At 38.0% G+C, this 15408-nt stretch overlaps 1 protein-coding gene across 3 annotated transcripts in view; it reads left to right on the forward strand.

Moving 5' to 3' along the window:
* Positions 1–15408, forward strand: part of PTBP3 (polypyrimidine tract binding protein 3) — a 101103-nt gene that overhangs the window by 55381 nt on the left and 30314 nt on the right. For all 3 annotated transcript variants that reach the window (XM_082843452.1, XM_082843451.1, XM_082843450.1), the window contains 2 exons: positions 3346–3510; positions 14746–14856. In XM_082843452.1, the coding sequence (XP_082699578.1) occupies positions 3346–3510; positions 14746–14856 (276 nt within the window). The remainder of the gene's footprint in view (positions 1–3345; positions 3511–14745; positions 14857–15408) is intronic.

Genomic DNA, 15408 nt, shown 5'->3' on the forward strand with positions numbered 1-15408 from the left:
GCAATAAGCATGTATATAGAATTGTTTAATAAAAAGGATTGATAGAATGATTGATGGATAATGAAGTAAAGTCAGTGAGGTTGGAATTCCCTGACGGTCCAGTGGTTAGGACTCTGCACTTTCACTGCCGAGGGCCTAGGTTTAATCCCTGGTTGGCGAACTAAGATCCCACAAGCCGCGCAGCGCAGCCAAAAAAAACTTAGTGAGGTTAAGTTTACTTTCAGTTATGCAGGCTTCGTTTTGATAAGATTTAATCATCCTGATAGAAGAAGAAAAGGCACCATTATTCCACTGAGAGCCTCACTATGATGATTTTTCCTAGACATTATGAAGTTGTGATGTCCAGTGTGATAGCTGCTAGCTAAATGTGGCTAAATTTAAATAAATACAAAAATAAAAATTTCAGTTCCTCAGTTGCACTAGGTACATTTGGAGTGCTCACTGGCCACTTGTGGTTAGTACTGTCATATTGCATACTGTAGATGTTGAACATTTCCATTATCACAGGAAATTCTGTTGGACAGCACTGTTGGTCTTCCATGTCTCTACTTAACCTTTCCTTTTTCTGTGTGTGTGTGCACGCAATACAGTTATAATAACTACTTTAATGTTCTTTTCTGCTAACTCTAATCCGTGTGTTAATGCTGAGTCTTTTTTGAATGACCTCCCAACATCATCATTGCCTATTTAAAGGCTCAAAGTGGAAATGTGAGCCAGTTTTCAAATTTGAAAGCAGTACAACCCTTTTTTCCAAATAAAATCTTACTGGGGAGCCCACTATAAAATAGATAAACTGCCATGTTTGAAGCAGAATTAGGATGCTCAGTATTCCACACACTTGGCTTTACTAGAACATAGTTTTGAAAGCTAATGATATAAAATATTCATATAATTTATATATTGTTCTCAAAGATGATTTGGAAACAGCATTTGGTAGTTTGTGTTTTACTTGATATATAAAAGTCTGTATATGACATTAAAATGCTGTTAAAAGGTAAAAAAAAAATGTATATAAAAGTGGAAGTTGCTCAACTCTTAAGCATGCAGAAAGTAAAAGACTGCCACTTTTCCAGAAAGATACTTATTTTAATGTTATTTTTCATAGCAAAATGTTGGAAAGCTACTCATCTCACATTAGAAAGGTGGTATAATAAATAGTAAATTAAAAATTAAAGTCATGAAAACAAATGTTCATATAGAAAACAAAGTACTGAGACAAAGTACTATGTTCTTTAAAATTGCAAGTGAGTACAATATGTAGAAATGAAAGAATCTGCATTAAAGTGGTAGGATTTTTTCATTTTGTGACACAAACAGTTTACTAATTATCACCATTCTTAGGAAATTATAAGTACGGAACAAAAGACTGATGAAAACTTGCATTTAATTTCAATAATCATTAACTGTGCTTTTTTTCTCTTCAATTTTCTCTTTCACCTACTTTATTTTTTAAATAATTGTTTTAAATTTTGAGACAGTCACAAAATTTAAAAAGAGTTACAGATATAGTACAAAGAACTGTTGATTCCTTGAGGCATTTGGGAATAAATTGTTAATCTGGTCTGTGTTCATTGGCCAAACTTTTAGTGTGCATTTCCTTCAAAGAAGAATATTCTTCTACACAACCAGAATACAGTGGTCAAAATCAGGAAATTAACATTTGATGCATTACTTCCCTCCAATCCTCAGTCCCCGTTCAAGTTTTTCCAGTTGTCCCAATAATGTTTGTTCCAGCAAAATAAGCATTATTCATAACCACATGTTCCATTTAGAAATCACATCTTCTAGTATCCTTTTATCTGAAACAGTTATAGGGTTTTTTTGACTTCGTAACCTTGACGCTTTTGAAAATTATGGGCTACTTATCTTTTAGGCCATCCCTCAATTTGAGTTTGTCTGATGTTTCCTTGTGATTAGATTCAGTGTATGTAGCTTTGACAGGAATGTCACAGAAGTAATGCTCTTTTTTTCTCGTTGCATCATATGAGGGAGCACATAACTTCAATTTGTTGCATTATTGATAGTGTGCTCTTTAATCACTTGATTTAGCTGGTGTTTGCCTGGCTTCTCCACTGTAAAGTTGTGACTTACAAAGGGGGAAAGAAGAGTGTTTGGGGGAAGGTACTTTAAGGCAGTGTAAATATACGGTTCCTTATCAACTGTCAATTTATATCAGCCTATGGACTGAATGTTTCCCATTTCATTTGATGGGTTTTTATTTGTTACAGTCATTATTTTGGTTCTCAAATTGTCCTATATTTGGCCAGTGGGAGCCCCTTCCAGCTGTCTTCTGTGTCCTTTTGGCTCGTTCCCATCATTCTTTGAAAACTTCTTCGCATTCTGGTACAAAACAGCAACAGCAAAACTCCCACAAAACCAGAAAAGTTACACACTCATCTTGTGCTTTCCTTGCTCCAGCTTTAGAGCTGGACATTTTTTAGAGCACCTGCTTCCTTTTAGTGGAGCATGATATTAAGAAACTTTTCTGCCTGCCCCTGCTTGGATTCTGACATCTCATGCCAGGCTGCCCCTCCATTGAATTACTTCCTTAGTCCATTCAGGTCCCCGTGGACCGACCTCCTCTTCACCCTGCTTAGATTATTTTTACTACATGTGGACCCCTTCTTAACTCTCCCGGGGTTCTGACAGTCCTGGCTAGGCTACTCTCCTCTGGATGCCTTTCTTACCCATCTCGTGCTCCCTAGGTTCTGACAGCCAACAGTGAGCCACCCACTCACAGATACCTACCTTCCTTACCTTGTTTGGGCTCCGATTTCCCTTACCAGGCAGACATACCACATGGATGCGCTCCTTGCGTTGCTCAGGCTCTGATGCTCCATGCCAGGATGCCTTTGTATAGGGATGCCGTCCTGCCCCACTCTGAACCACCACAGCTCCTCTCTTCCTCCGTATTTACGCCTATCATATGCCACCCAAAGGCTTTAGAACTCAGTTGTTCAGGGAGGAAAAAAGAAGAGGGGGACTTCAGTGATTTTTTTTAAAGTGGCCTTTAATGTTACCCTTCACGCTGTCTTTTTTCCTATTGTCATTTAAAAATTAGGAAATAAAAGTTATATCCAAATTTTCTTCTTTTTTGGCCATGGTTTTGTTTTCATTTCTTCAAGTAAATTTAAGAACTTTCTTAAATATTGTGTCATTGTGATAAGAAGGCAAGACTTTTGATTCTTGACTGATTACAATTTTAGGATGTATGCATCCAGAGAAAGTAGATATGTATATTTTTATTTAACTATATTAACTTCATATTACTTTACATCAACTAATTTTAAGGATTATATAATGCTTCTGTGTAACCACAAGTTCTCATTTTGCATTGTTAAATAGAGAGCCCAAGCTGCACTGCAGGCTGTCAGTGCTGTCCAGTCAGGAAGTCTGGCCCTTCCTGGAGCTCCTGCTAATGAAGGCACGGTCCTACCTGGGCAGAGCCCTGTGCTCCGAATAATTATTGAAAACCTCTTTTATCCTGTTACCCTGGAAGTTCTTCATCAGGTAAGGAGGAACACTCTTATGAAAGCAGAGTCAAATATGACCTCTGTAACTTTGGATGTTTTAGGTCTTTAGTTTTTCAGGTTGTTGATTTTGGTTAATGTATTTGTTTAAATAATAGTAAAAAAAAATCTTCAGCATCCTGTTTCATGCAAGAAATAGTATCAATTAGAGATAGTTTGAGTTTTTTTTTTTTTTTTTTTTGGCGGTACACGGGCCTCTCACTGTTGTGGCCTCTCCCGTTGCGGAGCACAGGCTCCGGACGCGCAGGTCCAGCGGCCATGGCTCACGGGCCCAGCCGCTCCGTGGCACGTGGGATCTTCCCGGACTGGGGCACGAACCCGTGTACCCTGCATCGGCAGGTGAACTCTCAACCACTGCGCCACCAGGGAAGCCCAGAGATAGTTTTTTGAAAGCCTCCATTTTCTAACTTAAATACTTGATTTAAAAAGGTATGTAAGAATTCTATTTTTTTATACCTAAGCATGAAAATGAACAAAGCACAGACTCCTATAAAAAGCACCAGTAGTAGTTGTTCCTCAGAAAGTAACATCAATATAGAAAACAACTAATCTATTTGTACTGACTCCTCCCTACACTTGAGTATTTTTATTTTAAAAACTCTGAAAGGAAAATATGAGTAACTTAAATAAGGAAGTATCATGTTAAATACTGACTGATTCTCAACATAGCTTTCATAGACTACCCATTACTATGTCTAAACTATCTTGATAAGAGGCAGTGTACCACATCATGGCCTACTGTGAAGATATAGAGTTTAAGAACTGGAAGATCGATCACCTACCTAGTTACATAATTTTGTATTGAATAAAACTGCGGCTCAGATACTTGATGAGTTGAATATTGTAAAGAGTAATTTAAGAACCAGTTAGAATTCAAGTCCCCTAATGTCAACTCCAGTATTCCATTTCATTATACTTGACAACCTAAGTATAAAAATTATTTTAAAACACTAAAATATGTTATATGCTTATTTTCATATTTATTTATTTATGGCTGCGTTGGGTCTTCGTTGCTGCGTGCGAGCTTTCTCTAGTTGCGGCGAGTTGGGGGCTACTCTTCGTTGTGATGCGTGGGCTTCTCATTGCGGTGGCTTCTCTTGTTGCGGAGCACAGGCTCTAGGCACACGGGTTTCAGTAGTTGTGGCATGCGGGCTTCAGTAGTTGTGGCTTGTGGCTTTAGAACGCAGGCTCAGTAGTTGTGGCACACGGGCTTAGTTGCTCGTTGCGGCTTGTGGGATATTCCCGGACCAGGGATCGAACCTGTGTCCCCTGCATTGGCAGGGGGATTCTTAACCAGGGTGCCAGCAGGGAAGTCCCTATTTTCATATTTATATCTCATTATTATTATTATTATTATTATTATTATGTATTTTTGCGGTACGCGGGCCTCTCACTGTTGTGGCCTCTCCCGTTGCGGAGCACAGGCTCTGGACGCACAGGCTCAGCGGCCATGGCTCACGGGCCCAGCCGCTTCATGGCATGTGGGATCTTCCCAGACCGGGGCACAAACCCGTGTCCCCTGCATCGGCAGGCAAACTCTCAACCACTTCGCCACCAGGGAAGCCCCCTCATATATTAAACAGCATGATCTCAGGCCAGTCTAGACTCATTTAACTGTTTTCCAAACCTTTGGATTTGTACTACTGAATGAAGAGTCATAGGGGTGTGTGTGTGCATTTAAGAATTGGAATGTATCCTATCCTATTCTCACATTTTACAAATAAGGGTACTGGGGACCTTAGAAGTTGTTACTTTCCCCACAGTCATTGTACCAATTGGTGATAGAACTCAGATATATTTCCTAATATGGTTCATGTGCTATGCATGTAAATATCAAAATATACCATTTATTATGCCTACTTTATTCCCTGTGATAGTTTCCTGAGTACCATTTTCTAAATATGTGCATTTGTGAAGCATGTCCTATGGAGGGTTTTAGCAGTAGTATCCGTAGCCACCGTTGTTTCCTAAAAGTGTTCAGCAGTTACTTAAGTGATTGGTTTCTTTGTTCTGGTGGATTTTCTTTTCTACTGTTTATCCCGCAAAGTGGCATTGAACCCTCTGTGATCCATCAGCATTTTTTGTTTGCTTTTGCTACTGTGGCACTGTAGCTACTGCTAACTTCTACTGCTTTACAGAAGATGTTATTGCACCTGTGGCTCAACATTGCCATCAGTCAGCAGTGAATTTAGTCAAGGTTGTGTGGTCCTGTCTTGTCATTCCATTTGTCATTTCCCTCAGACCAGTAACAAACCTTGTTTCTTTCCCAAAAGATCATGGGTCCTTCAAGTGAAGAGAGGTAATTGAGAGTCTTCAATAGTAACCATTGGGATAGGACTCTCAGCCCTTTAGTTATGGCACTTTCCTGTTTAATCCTTCTTCACATTGCTGTTGGAAAACACCAAAACTTCTTAGCAAGGCACTTAAATCCTCATGTGCAGACTTCTCCCCATCTCTTTAAGCTCACTTCCTAACTCTTCTGCTTATTTAACACCCTAGCTTTTCTGGCCCTTTGACCCTCTCCCCCTACCCCCCTCTTATTTCTGTCCTTGTCCATTTCTGTCTTCTATTTCTTAGGCCTGGAACACTCTTTAGGGAGATAGCCTCTTAGCTGAATCTACATCATTCCATTTGCAGCTCAAATTCACCTCCTCAGAGAGTCTTTCTCTAATTCTGTTAATTTAGCCCTCTCCCCCTGACACTCTATTCCATTAGCCAACTAAAATGTAGTATAGCATAATGATTAAGGATACAGTATCTGGAGCTGGTTTGAATCCCAGCTCTACCACTTACTACCTCTATAACCTTGGACAAGTAACTTACTCCCTCTATGTCTTTTTCTTATTTATATAATGGGAATGAAGATGGTATCTATTTTATACCTTCATTGTGTGGATCACATGGGTTAATGCATTTAAAGCACTTAGAACAGTGCCTGTTACATAGTAAGTGCTCAAGAAATGTTAGCTGTACTTATCAGATGCTAGTAAATTGCATTGTAAGAAACTGATCCTTGCTCTTGTGGTCTTGTGGGTAAGATGTAATTTCATAAGTAATAGCATAAAATGTGATAAATATTGTGATTGGAAAATACATGGAAGTGTGGAGTTGGTTGCACATGTTATAATTAATTAGTAAGTAGAGTTGATATTAGCTAAACTGCTCTCTAACATCTATGGAAGCTAGTGTTTTTCCTTTAGCTCATGGTGAGGGGATTAATAATGACTGAGATAGGAGTGGTGCTATTTCAAATGAGGTAGGTTAGGGGAAGTGTTTACAGTATGACATTTGAACAGAAGCTTGAAGGATGTGAGGGTGTAAGTTATGTGTATATATGGTAGAACAATGATCCAGTCAGAAAGAACAGCAAGTGCAAAGTCCCTAAAATGGAAGTGTGCTTAATGTGTTCAAATATCAGAAAAAAGACTATATCATTGGCGTGTAAAAAATAGGGAAGCCATAAATGATAGGCTCAGAGAAGGTGTTAAGACTAGATGATGCAAAGCCTTTATAATCTTTACACTGAGTAAAATAGGAAGCCATGGAGGATTTTGAGTAGAGGAGGGAGATGATAGGTTTAATGTTCTTGTTGCTATGTTAAGAATAAACTGTAGGCATAAGTGGAGGCTCTTATCATAGTCCAGATGAGAGATGGTGGTGACCCAGGTGGGGACGTGAGCACTGCACATGGTGATTACATATATATTTGGAGTGATTTGCTGATGGGTTTAGTAGATGTGGGTTATGGAGAGAAAGAGAGTAATCAAGAATGCCTTCCAGATTGTGGATGTGAGCCTCTGGTAAAATAGAGCTATCTTATACTAAGATAGTAAAGACTGAGGGCGAAAAAGATTTAGGGCAGGGGTGGGAGGAAGGGGAGGAATCAAGAGAGTGTTTTGGACATGTTAAATTTGAGATACCTGTTAGACAGCCAAGTGGGAGATGTTGAAGAGACAGTTGGGAAATAAGTCTGGATTGGGCCTAAGAATTCACGCTGGAGAATTGGTAATCATTTGCATATGAGTGGTAATTAAGGCCATTGGATTGGATGGCATCACTTAGAGAGTATTTGTAGATAAAGAAGGCATTCATCAACTGTTCCATTACATAAACTCAACCCTGCATTCTAAAAAATTTCTTTGTGTACTGAAGGAGTAGGTGAAAACAGTATTTTTGTGGAATCCATTACTTCCAAGTACTGTTATATATGGGGTTACTTTATGAATGTCCAAAAGGTGAATCTCTTCAGGATGAAGGACTTATCTTTTTGAATTGCAAAATAAAGATAAATAGCTTGCAAAAACCAGTTATTATGGTATCAAATAAAAGAATCAACACTAGTAATACAAAATTCTAATTCTTAAATCTTGCTGTTTTGTTGGCTACAAAAACTATTATAAACAAATTGTGGCCAATGTGCTTGCTATTTTAAAAAGTTCTAATATAAATAATGCTTTTTACAAGTGAATACTGGTGAACAGTTTCTGGCAAGCCCTCTTTATAAACATCACCCTGAAGATTAATTTTATCAGAATTTGATCTTTAGTATTTTATTAGTCCCATTTTAAAGTCTGAAAAGATTAAAATGCACAAGAAATGTCAAGAGTTGAGTCTATGTGTTTCTTATGTTTATGACAGCAAAGTAAATATATTAGGAAATAGTCAAAGACCTTGTAATCTATAAAAATATATATTAAACTTCCCTAAACATTGATCTTTTGAGACCAAATCTATTTAAAACTGAGTATTTTGATAATTATAAAAAGTTGTTAAAAACTACACTTCAGGCATTCCTGAATTCCCCAATGTTGGTGCTCACTTACTTTATTCAAAAGTATCAGATTGGGGACTTCCCTGATGGCACACTCGTTAAGAATCCGCCTGCCAGTGCAAGGGACGTGGGTTTGGACCCTGGGCCAGGAAGACCCCACAGGCTGCGGAGCAACTAAGCCCGTGCGCCACAACTACTGACCCTGTGCTCTAGAGCCCGCGTGCCACAACTACTGAAGCCCACGTGCCTAGAGCCCATGCTCTGCAACAAGAGAAGCCACCACAATGAAAAGCCTGCGCGCTGCAACAAAGAGTGGCCCCGGCTCACCGCAACTAGAGAAAGCCTGTGCACAGCAATGAAGACCCAATGCAGCCAAAAATAAATTAAAAAAAAAAAAAGTATCAGATTGATCTTTGCAGCTACTCTTTCAGTAAATACAATCCAGGGGACTCTAGAGAGCTATCCATGGTTAGCCAGTTGAGTTCACTCATATTCTCTTGGCACATTCAGATGAAAATTACACAGCCAAACACATCTGTCAGGGAGGATATGCTTCAGGTTGTTGTTCAAGTTAAATGAGGGAAAGGAATTGAACCATTAACAAAATGTGAAGGTTAAGTGGAAATTAACTAGGTTCTGTAGCATAATACAGTATAAAATCCCAAATTTTAGAGCAAATTATATGCTCTTGTTACTTCATTAACAAGATATTTTACATCAAAAATATTTATCATTTTAAAAATTGCATATTGCCATAATTCTTCAGTCAGATCTCAGAGTATAATTTGTTATCAGTTAATAATAAGCATTTACTCTGTGCCTCTTATATGCCAGGAATTGTACTCAATGATAGAGAAATGATTGAGGCAAGGTATATACCTTCAAGGACCTTTCAGTCTAAAGGAGACATATATAAACAAATGTATAGACCAATGTAAATAAAACAGCTAGATAAATATTTGTATGAGGCCTAGAGGGGATATTAATATTTGGTACTAGAGAATGAACTCTATTGAGATTTGGGTGAGGCTAAGGATTTTCTGGTGGCATTATTCCCTGAGCTGAGTTTTGAAAAAGATAAATGAAAATTTACTAGGTATTAGGTAAAGAGTTACAGGAAAAGGGAAAAGCCACATGTATAGGCATGGAAGTCCAAAATCACTTAGTGTATCTGGAGAACTACTATAGACAGTTCCCTGCTGTTGATGTAAATAGTGTGGTATAAAAAGTGTGAGGAAATGAGGTTGGAGAGGTACACCAGGGAGAAGTTGTGTATGTTATACCAAAGAGCTTGGATTTTACCATGTAGATAATGGGGAGATAGTGAGGAATTTTAAGCAGGGAAAAGTATAATCTGACTTGTACTTTAGAGCACTACCTGTGTCTGCAGTATGAAGGAGGGAGGTTAGGCAGTTATTATATCTCCTTTTATATATATACATACACATTTTTAACATTGTTACTACTTTATCAGGTGAAGAAAAAAGCAAACAAACCTCAATTGATGCACTTACAATATATAGATTGATGTGTGTGCATGCATGTAACACCATAGTATCACCAAGGATGGAAATTAAGAAAACATAATACCTTTTCCCAAGAATGCTTATACCTATATCTTAAAGAAAGATACAACATAAAATCTTTGACAGCTGAGAAGAAAGTAAATTTGGTATTCTTCTATAAACTTTAAGAATATTATCTAGGACATGAGGGTGTACTGAGGAAATAATCTGTTAAAAGGCCAAAGTTTTCATTAAAAGAACAAAACAAAAAATTTCCTAGTGTTTTTCAAAATACAGTTATAATGAGGGGTTAAGGTCTCAAAGTTCTAAACCCTGAAATATGACCATAATGAAATTAACTACATTTTATTAAAAGTTTTAAATTTCAATAAAGAGCCTTCAGACTATCTAACTTTTAAGGAATGGCATTTTCTGGTGATCCCTTCCAAGACAAATTGGTTCCACAAATCTTGTTGATCTTCTTATCTCTTATAAGAAATGTTTAACTCTAAGCTAATAATATATTAAAGCATATCTTGCCAAAAATGAATATTTGGACTTTAGGATAGTTATTTTATCTTGGAGGGTGGTAAAATACACATAAATTTTATCATTTTAACTTTTTTAGATTGTACAGTTCAGTGGCATTAGGTACATTTATTTTTTTTTGCAGCCATCACCAAATAGCATGTATCTCTAGAAATGTTCTCATCTTCCCGTTGAAACTCCTGTACCTATTAAACAGTAACTCCCCACCCCATTCCTCCCTTCTCTCAGCCCGTGGCAACCACCATTCTTCCTCCTGTCTGTGAATTTGCCTACTCTAGGTTCCTCATATAAGCGGAATCATGCATCATTTGTTGTTTTGAGACTGGCTTATTTCCCTTAACTCATTGTCTTCAGGGTTCATCCATGTTGTAGCATGTGTCAGAATTTCGTTTTTAAGGCTGAATAATATTCCATTGTACGGATATACCACATTTTGTTTATTCATTCATCTGTGGATGGATACTTGAGTTGCTTCCATCTTTTGGCTATTGCAAATAATGCTGCTATGAACATAGGTGTTCAGATTATCTCTTTGAGTCTCTGCTTTCAATTCTTTTGGGTATATGCCAAGATATGGAGTTGTTGGATCATATGGTAATTTTATTCTTAATTTTTTTTGAAGAGTCCCCATACAGTTTTCCATAGCCACTGCACTATTTTACATTTCCATCAACAGTGCACAAGGGTTCCACTTCCTCCACATCTTCCCCAACACTTAATCTTTTCTGTTTGTTTTGGATTTTTTAATAGTACCTGTCCTAATGGGGGTGTGAAGTGGTATTTTGTTGTAGTTTTTATTTGCATTTTGATGATTAGTGATGTTGAGCATCTTTTCTTTTCTTTTTTTTTTTTTTTTTTTTTTTGGCCACACCACGCGGCTTGCAGGATCTTAGTTCCCTGACCTGACCAGAGGTCGAACCTGGGCCCTTGGCAGTCCTAACCACTGGACCACCAGGGAGTTCCCACTGAGCATCTTTTCAAGTGCTTGTTGCTATTGATTATCTTCTTTGGAGAAAGGTCTATTCAAATCCTTTGCCTGTTTTTAAAATTGGGTTTTTGTTGTTGTTGAGTTGTAGGAGTTTTTTTTATATTTCTGTATATTAACCCCTTATCAGATACATGATTTGCAAATATTGGCTCCCATTTTGTGGGTTGTCTTTTCAAGTCAGTTGATAGTCTTTTGATGAACATAAGTGTCCATTTTGATGTAGTTGAATTTATCTATTTTTTCTTTTGTTGCCTGTGCTCTAGGATAGTTATTCTTTTTTTTAAGATTTATTTATTATTTACTTATTTATTTTTGGCTGCATTGGGTCTTAGCTGCGGCATGTGGGATCTTTATTGAGGCATGCGGGATCTTTCGTTGTGGCGTGTGGGATCTTTATTGAGGCATGTGGGATCTTTCGTTGTGGCGTGCAGGATCTTCGTTGCGGCACGAAGCCTTCTCTCTAGTTGTGGCATGTGGGTTTTCTCTTCTCTAGTTGTGGCGCACAGGCTCCAGTGCATGTGGGCTCTGTGGTTGTGGTGCAGGGGTTCCGGAGCACATGGGCTCTGTAGTTTGTGGCATGTGGGCTCTCTAGTTGAGACATGCAAGCTCAGCAGTTGCGGCACGTGAGCTCAGTAGTTGTGGCGCACAGGCTTAGTTGCCCCACAGCATGTGGGATCTTAGTTCCCCGACCAGGGATCAAACCCACATCCCCTGCATTGGAAGGCAGATTCTTTTTTTTTTTTAATACATTTATTTATTTTTTGGCTGTGTTGGGTCTTTGTTGCTGCGCATGGGCGTTCTCTATTTGCGGCGAGCAGGGGCTACTCTTTGTTGCGGTGCACCGGCTTCTCTTGTTGCAAAGCATGGGCTCTAGGTGCACAGGCTTCAGTAGTTGTGGCTCACGGGCTCAGTAGTTGTGGCTCGTGGGCTCTAGAGTGTAAGCTCAGTAGTTGTGGCACACGGGCTTAGTTGCTCCTCAGCATGTGGGATCTTCCCAGACCAGGGCTCGAACCCATGTCCCCTGCATTGGCAGGCGGATTCTTTACCACTGGACCACCAGGGAAATCCCTAGGATAGTTATTCTTGATCATTCTTTCTGATAATTAAAAAGCAGGACCATTTGCCTATTAAGGAGACACATACATAGTATTTGATAACAGCAAATTCTTAGCAGCATAGGGAATACTTATGTTTTTATCCTTAGAAGCAGAAGGGCAAGTTTCTGGCTTATTAAAATCCAGATTTAAAATGGGATGTCAGAGGAAAGCAAAATGCATTGTAGTAACCCTGGCCCTGAACTTGTGGTGGGGAAGTATAACAAGTGTTGTAGATTTAAAATGGGATGTCAGAGGAAAGCAAAATGCATTGTAGTAACCCTGGCCCTGAACTTGTGGTGGGGAAGTATAACAAGTGTTGTAAGAGCATTGGTAACCAGGGGTCTGTCAGGAAACTTTCCCCCAACTCTGTTTATTCCGCTTCTCTAAAGACTCTTTAGAGACGCCTTCCTTGAGCACCCTTGCACCTTCCCAACTTGCATTCCAATTCACTCTCATCCCTTTCCCTTTTATTTTTAAAGCAAAACACTTTTTTATGACCAGACATTGTTATTTATTGGCTTATTTGTTTATCGTCTGTCTTTCCTTATGAGAGCAGAGACTCGTTTCTTTCTTTTTTTTCTTTCTTTGAGGATTTTCCAGGTTATTTTTTTCTGTTATTGATTTTTAGTTTAAATCTATAATTGTTTGAGAATATACACTGTATGATTTCTATTATTTTAAATTTGTTAAAGTGGGTTTTATGGCTCAGAATGTGTCTATCTTGGTCAGTGTTTCATGCAAAATTCAGAATGTGTATTCTATTATTGGGTGCACTGTTCTATAAATGTCAATTAGATCCAGTTGATTGATGATGCTATTCAGTTCAGCTATATCCTTCCTGATTTTCTGACTTCTGGATCAGTCAATTAGTGACAGAGCGGTGTTAAAAGTCTCCAGCTACAATAGTGTTTTTATAGTCCAGCAGCTTTTTTTCTCAAGTATTTTGATTCTTTTTCATTAAGCACATACATATTAAGGGTTGTTATGTCTTATGGATAAATGACCCCTATTATTATTATATACCCTCCCTCTTTATCCCTGATAATTTTTCTTCAGAAGTCAGCTTTGTCTAAAATTAATATAGCTGTACCAGCTTTTCTTAAAAATTAGTGTTAGCATGGTGTATCTTTCTCTCCCTTTAGCTTGAGTCTTTATATTTAAAGTGGGTTTCTGATGAATAACCTGGAGGTGGGTTTTGTTTGTGCTTTTTAAAAAGCCCACTCTGACAAGTATGTATTTTAATTGGCATATTTAGAACATTCACATTTAAAGTGATTTTTTATATAGTTGGGCTTATATCTACTAGGTTGGTGACTGTTTCCTACTTGTTTGTTGTTTCTTCCCCCTTCTCTTTCTGCCTTTTTCAGTTTTTTTTTTTTCCTGTTTCACATTTTGTTTTTTACTAGAATTCTTTAGAGCATTTTTAGTTCACAAAAATCTTGAGCAGAATATATATACCTCCTTACTGCCACAGACATACACAGTTTCCCCTATTATTAACATTAGTATGGTACTATTGTTTAAAATTGATGAGCCCATATTGAGACTCTTGTTACTGTTTTGTTCACTGCTGACTTTCTAGAGCTTAGAACAGTGCTCTATGAGTATTTGATGAATTAATAGAGCATTGAACATTCTGTTGTTCATTTTGTTGAATATTTTGTAGTTTTCCTGTCTATAGAAATTTCAAGTAGATGCTGATTCTCAGGCTGAAATAGTTGATCCGTATGACTCTTCCACTTCCAGGTATATGCTTTGTAACACCAACATCTCATAGCATTAGTTAATTCCTGTTGTAACCTCCTGATTCAGTATTGTGCCATTTATGACATGCTATAAAATAGGTTAAATATTTAGTGCCTGTTATGTGTCAGGCACTGTTTTAAGCCATGCACGAGTGTTGAAACATGAACATCTTAGGCTTGATTGAAGTGATTTTGGTACCAATAGTTTTAATAGAGGAAATTATTTTCATTTAAAACTGGGATTCAGGGGCTTCCCTGGTGGCGCAGTGGTTGAGAGTCTGCCCACCGATGCAGGGGACACGGGTTCGTGCCCCAGTCCGGGAAGATCCCACATGCCGCGGAGCGGCTGGGCCCGTGAGCCATGGCCGCTGAGCCTGCGCATCCAGAGCCTGTGCTCCGCAATGGGAGAGGCCACAACAGTGAGAGGCCCGCGTACCGCAAGAAAACAAAACAAAACAAACAAACAAAAAAAACCTGGGATTAATGAATCAAGTTGTATTTATAAAGATATGTTAGCAAGTTTTTTCCTTAAATTTAACCTAATGTGAACTTTTTTCCAGATATTTTCTAAATTTGGCACAGTCTTAAAGATTATCACCTTTACAAAGAATAATCAGTTTCAAGCCTTGCTTCAGTATGCTGACCCATTGAATGCACATTATGCCAAAATGGTAATTATGATCTTTTTTTCATTTTTCAGTTGTTAATCAGTCACTTCAGTGATACCAGAGAAAGCCATCATGTCTTCTCCTTTGCTGTAGTTTACCATGTGGTTTTTTTTTGAAAATTGTAATAAAATATACATACTGAAATTTACCATTTTTAAAAGTACTGTTCCATATGCTCTTCTTATAGTCTAAAAATTACTTCTTTCTTCATATGAAATGGTTTCAAATCACCTATCATTTCTCAGATTTCTGGGACTCATTTCTGTTTGTCCTATTTAAAGTCTAGAGTTGAGCACAGTACATCTGATATAATCTGACTAATAAAGTAGGATTATCTTTACCCTGGTGCCTCATTTACTTATATTAAGTGAGCCAAAGATTGATTGATTTCAATATTTTTGCAACCATATCCACTGTTGAATTTCATTGAGCTCTAAATTGCTAAAGACATTAAATCTTAGGAAATATGCTGCCTTAAATTCATATTGTCTTCTTGTTTGTACATGAGTGCTTGACTTTTGACAGGATGTAAAACTTCACATTCAATTTGGTTAC

The sequence above is a fragment of the Leucopleurus acutus genome (assembly GCF_964270905.1).
Source record: "Leucopleurus acutus genome assembly, chromosome: 7".
Taxonomy (NCBI): Eukaryota; Metazoa; Chordata; class Mammalia; order Artiodactyla; family Delphinidae; genus Leucopleurus; species Leucopleurus acutus.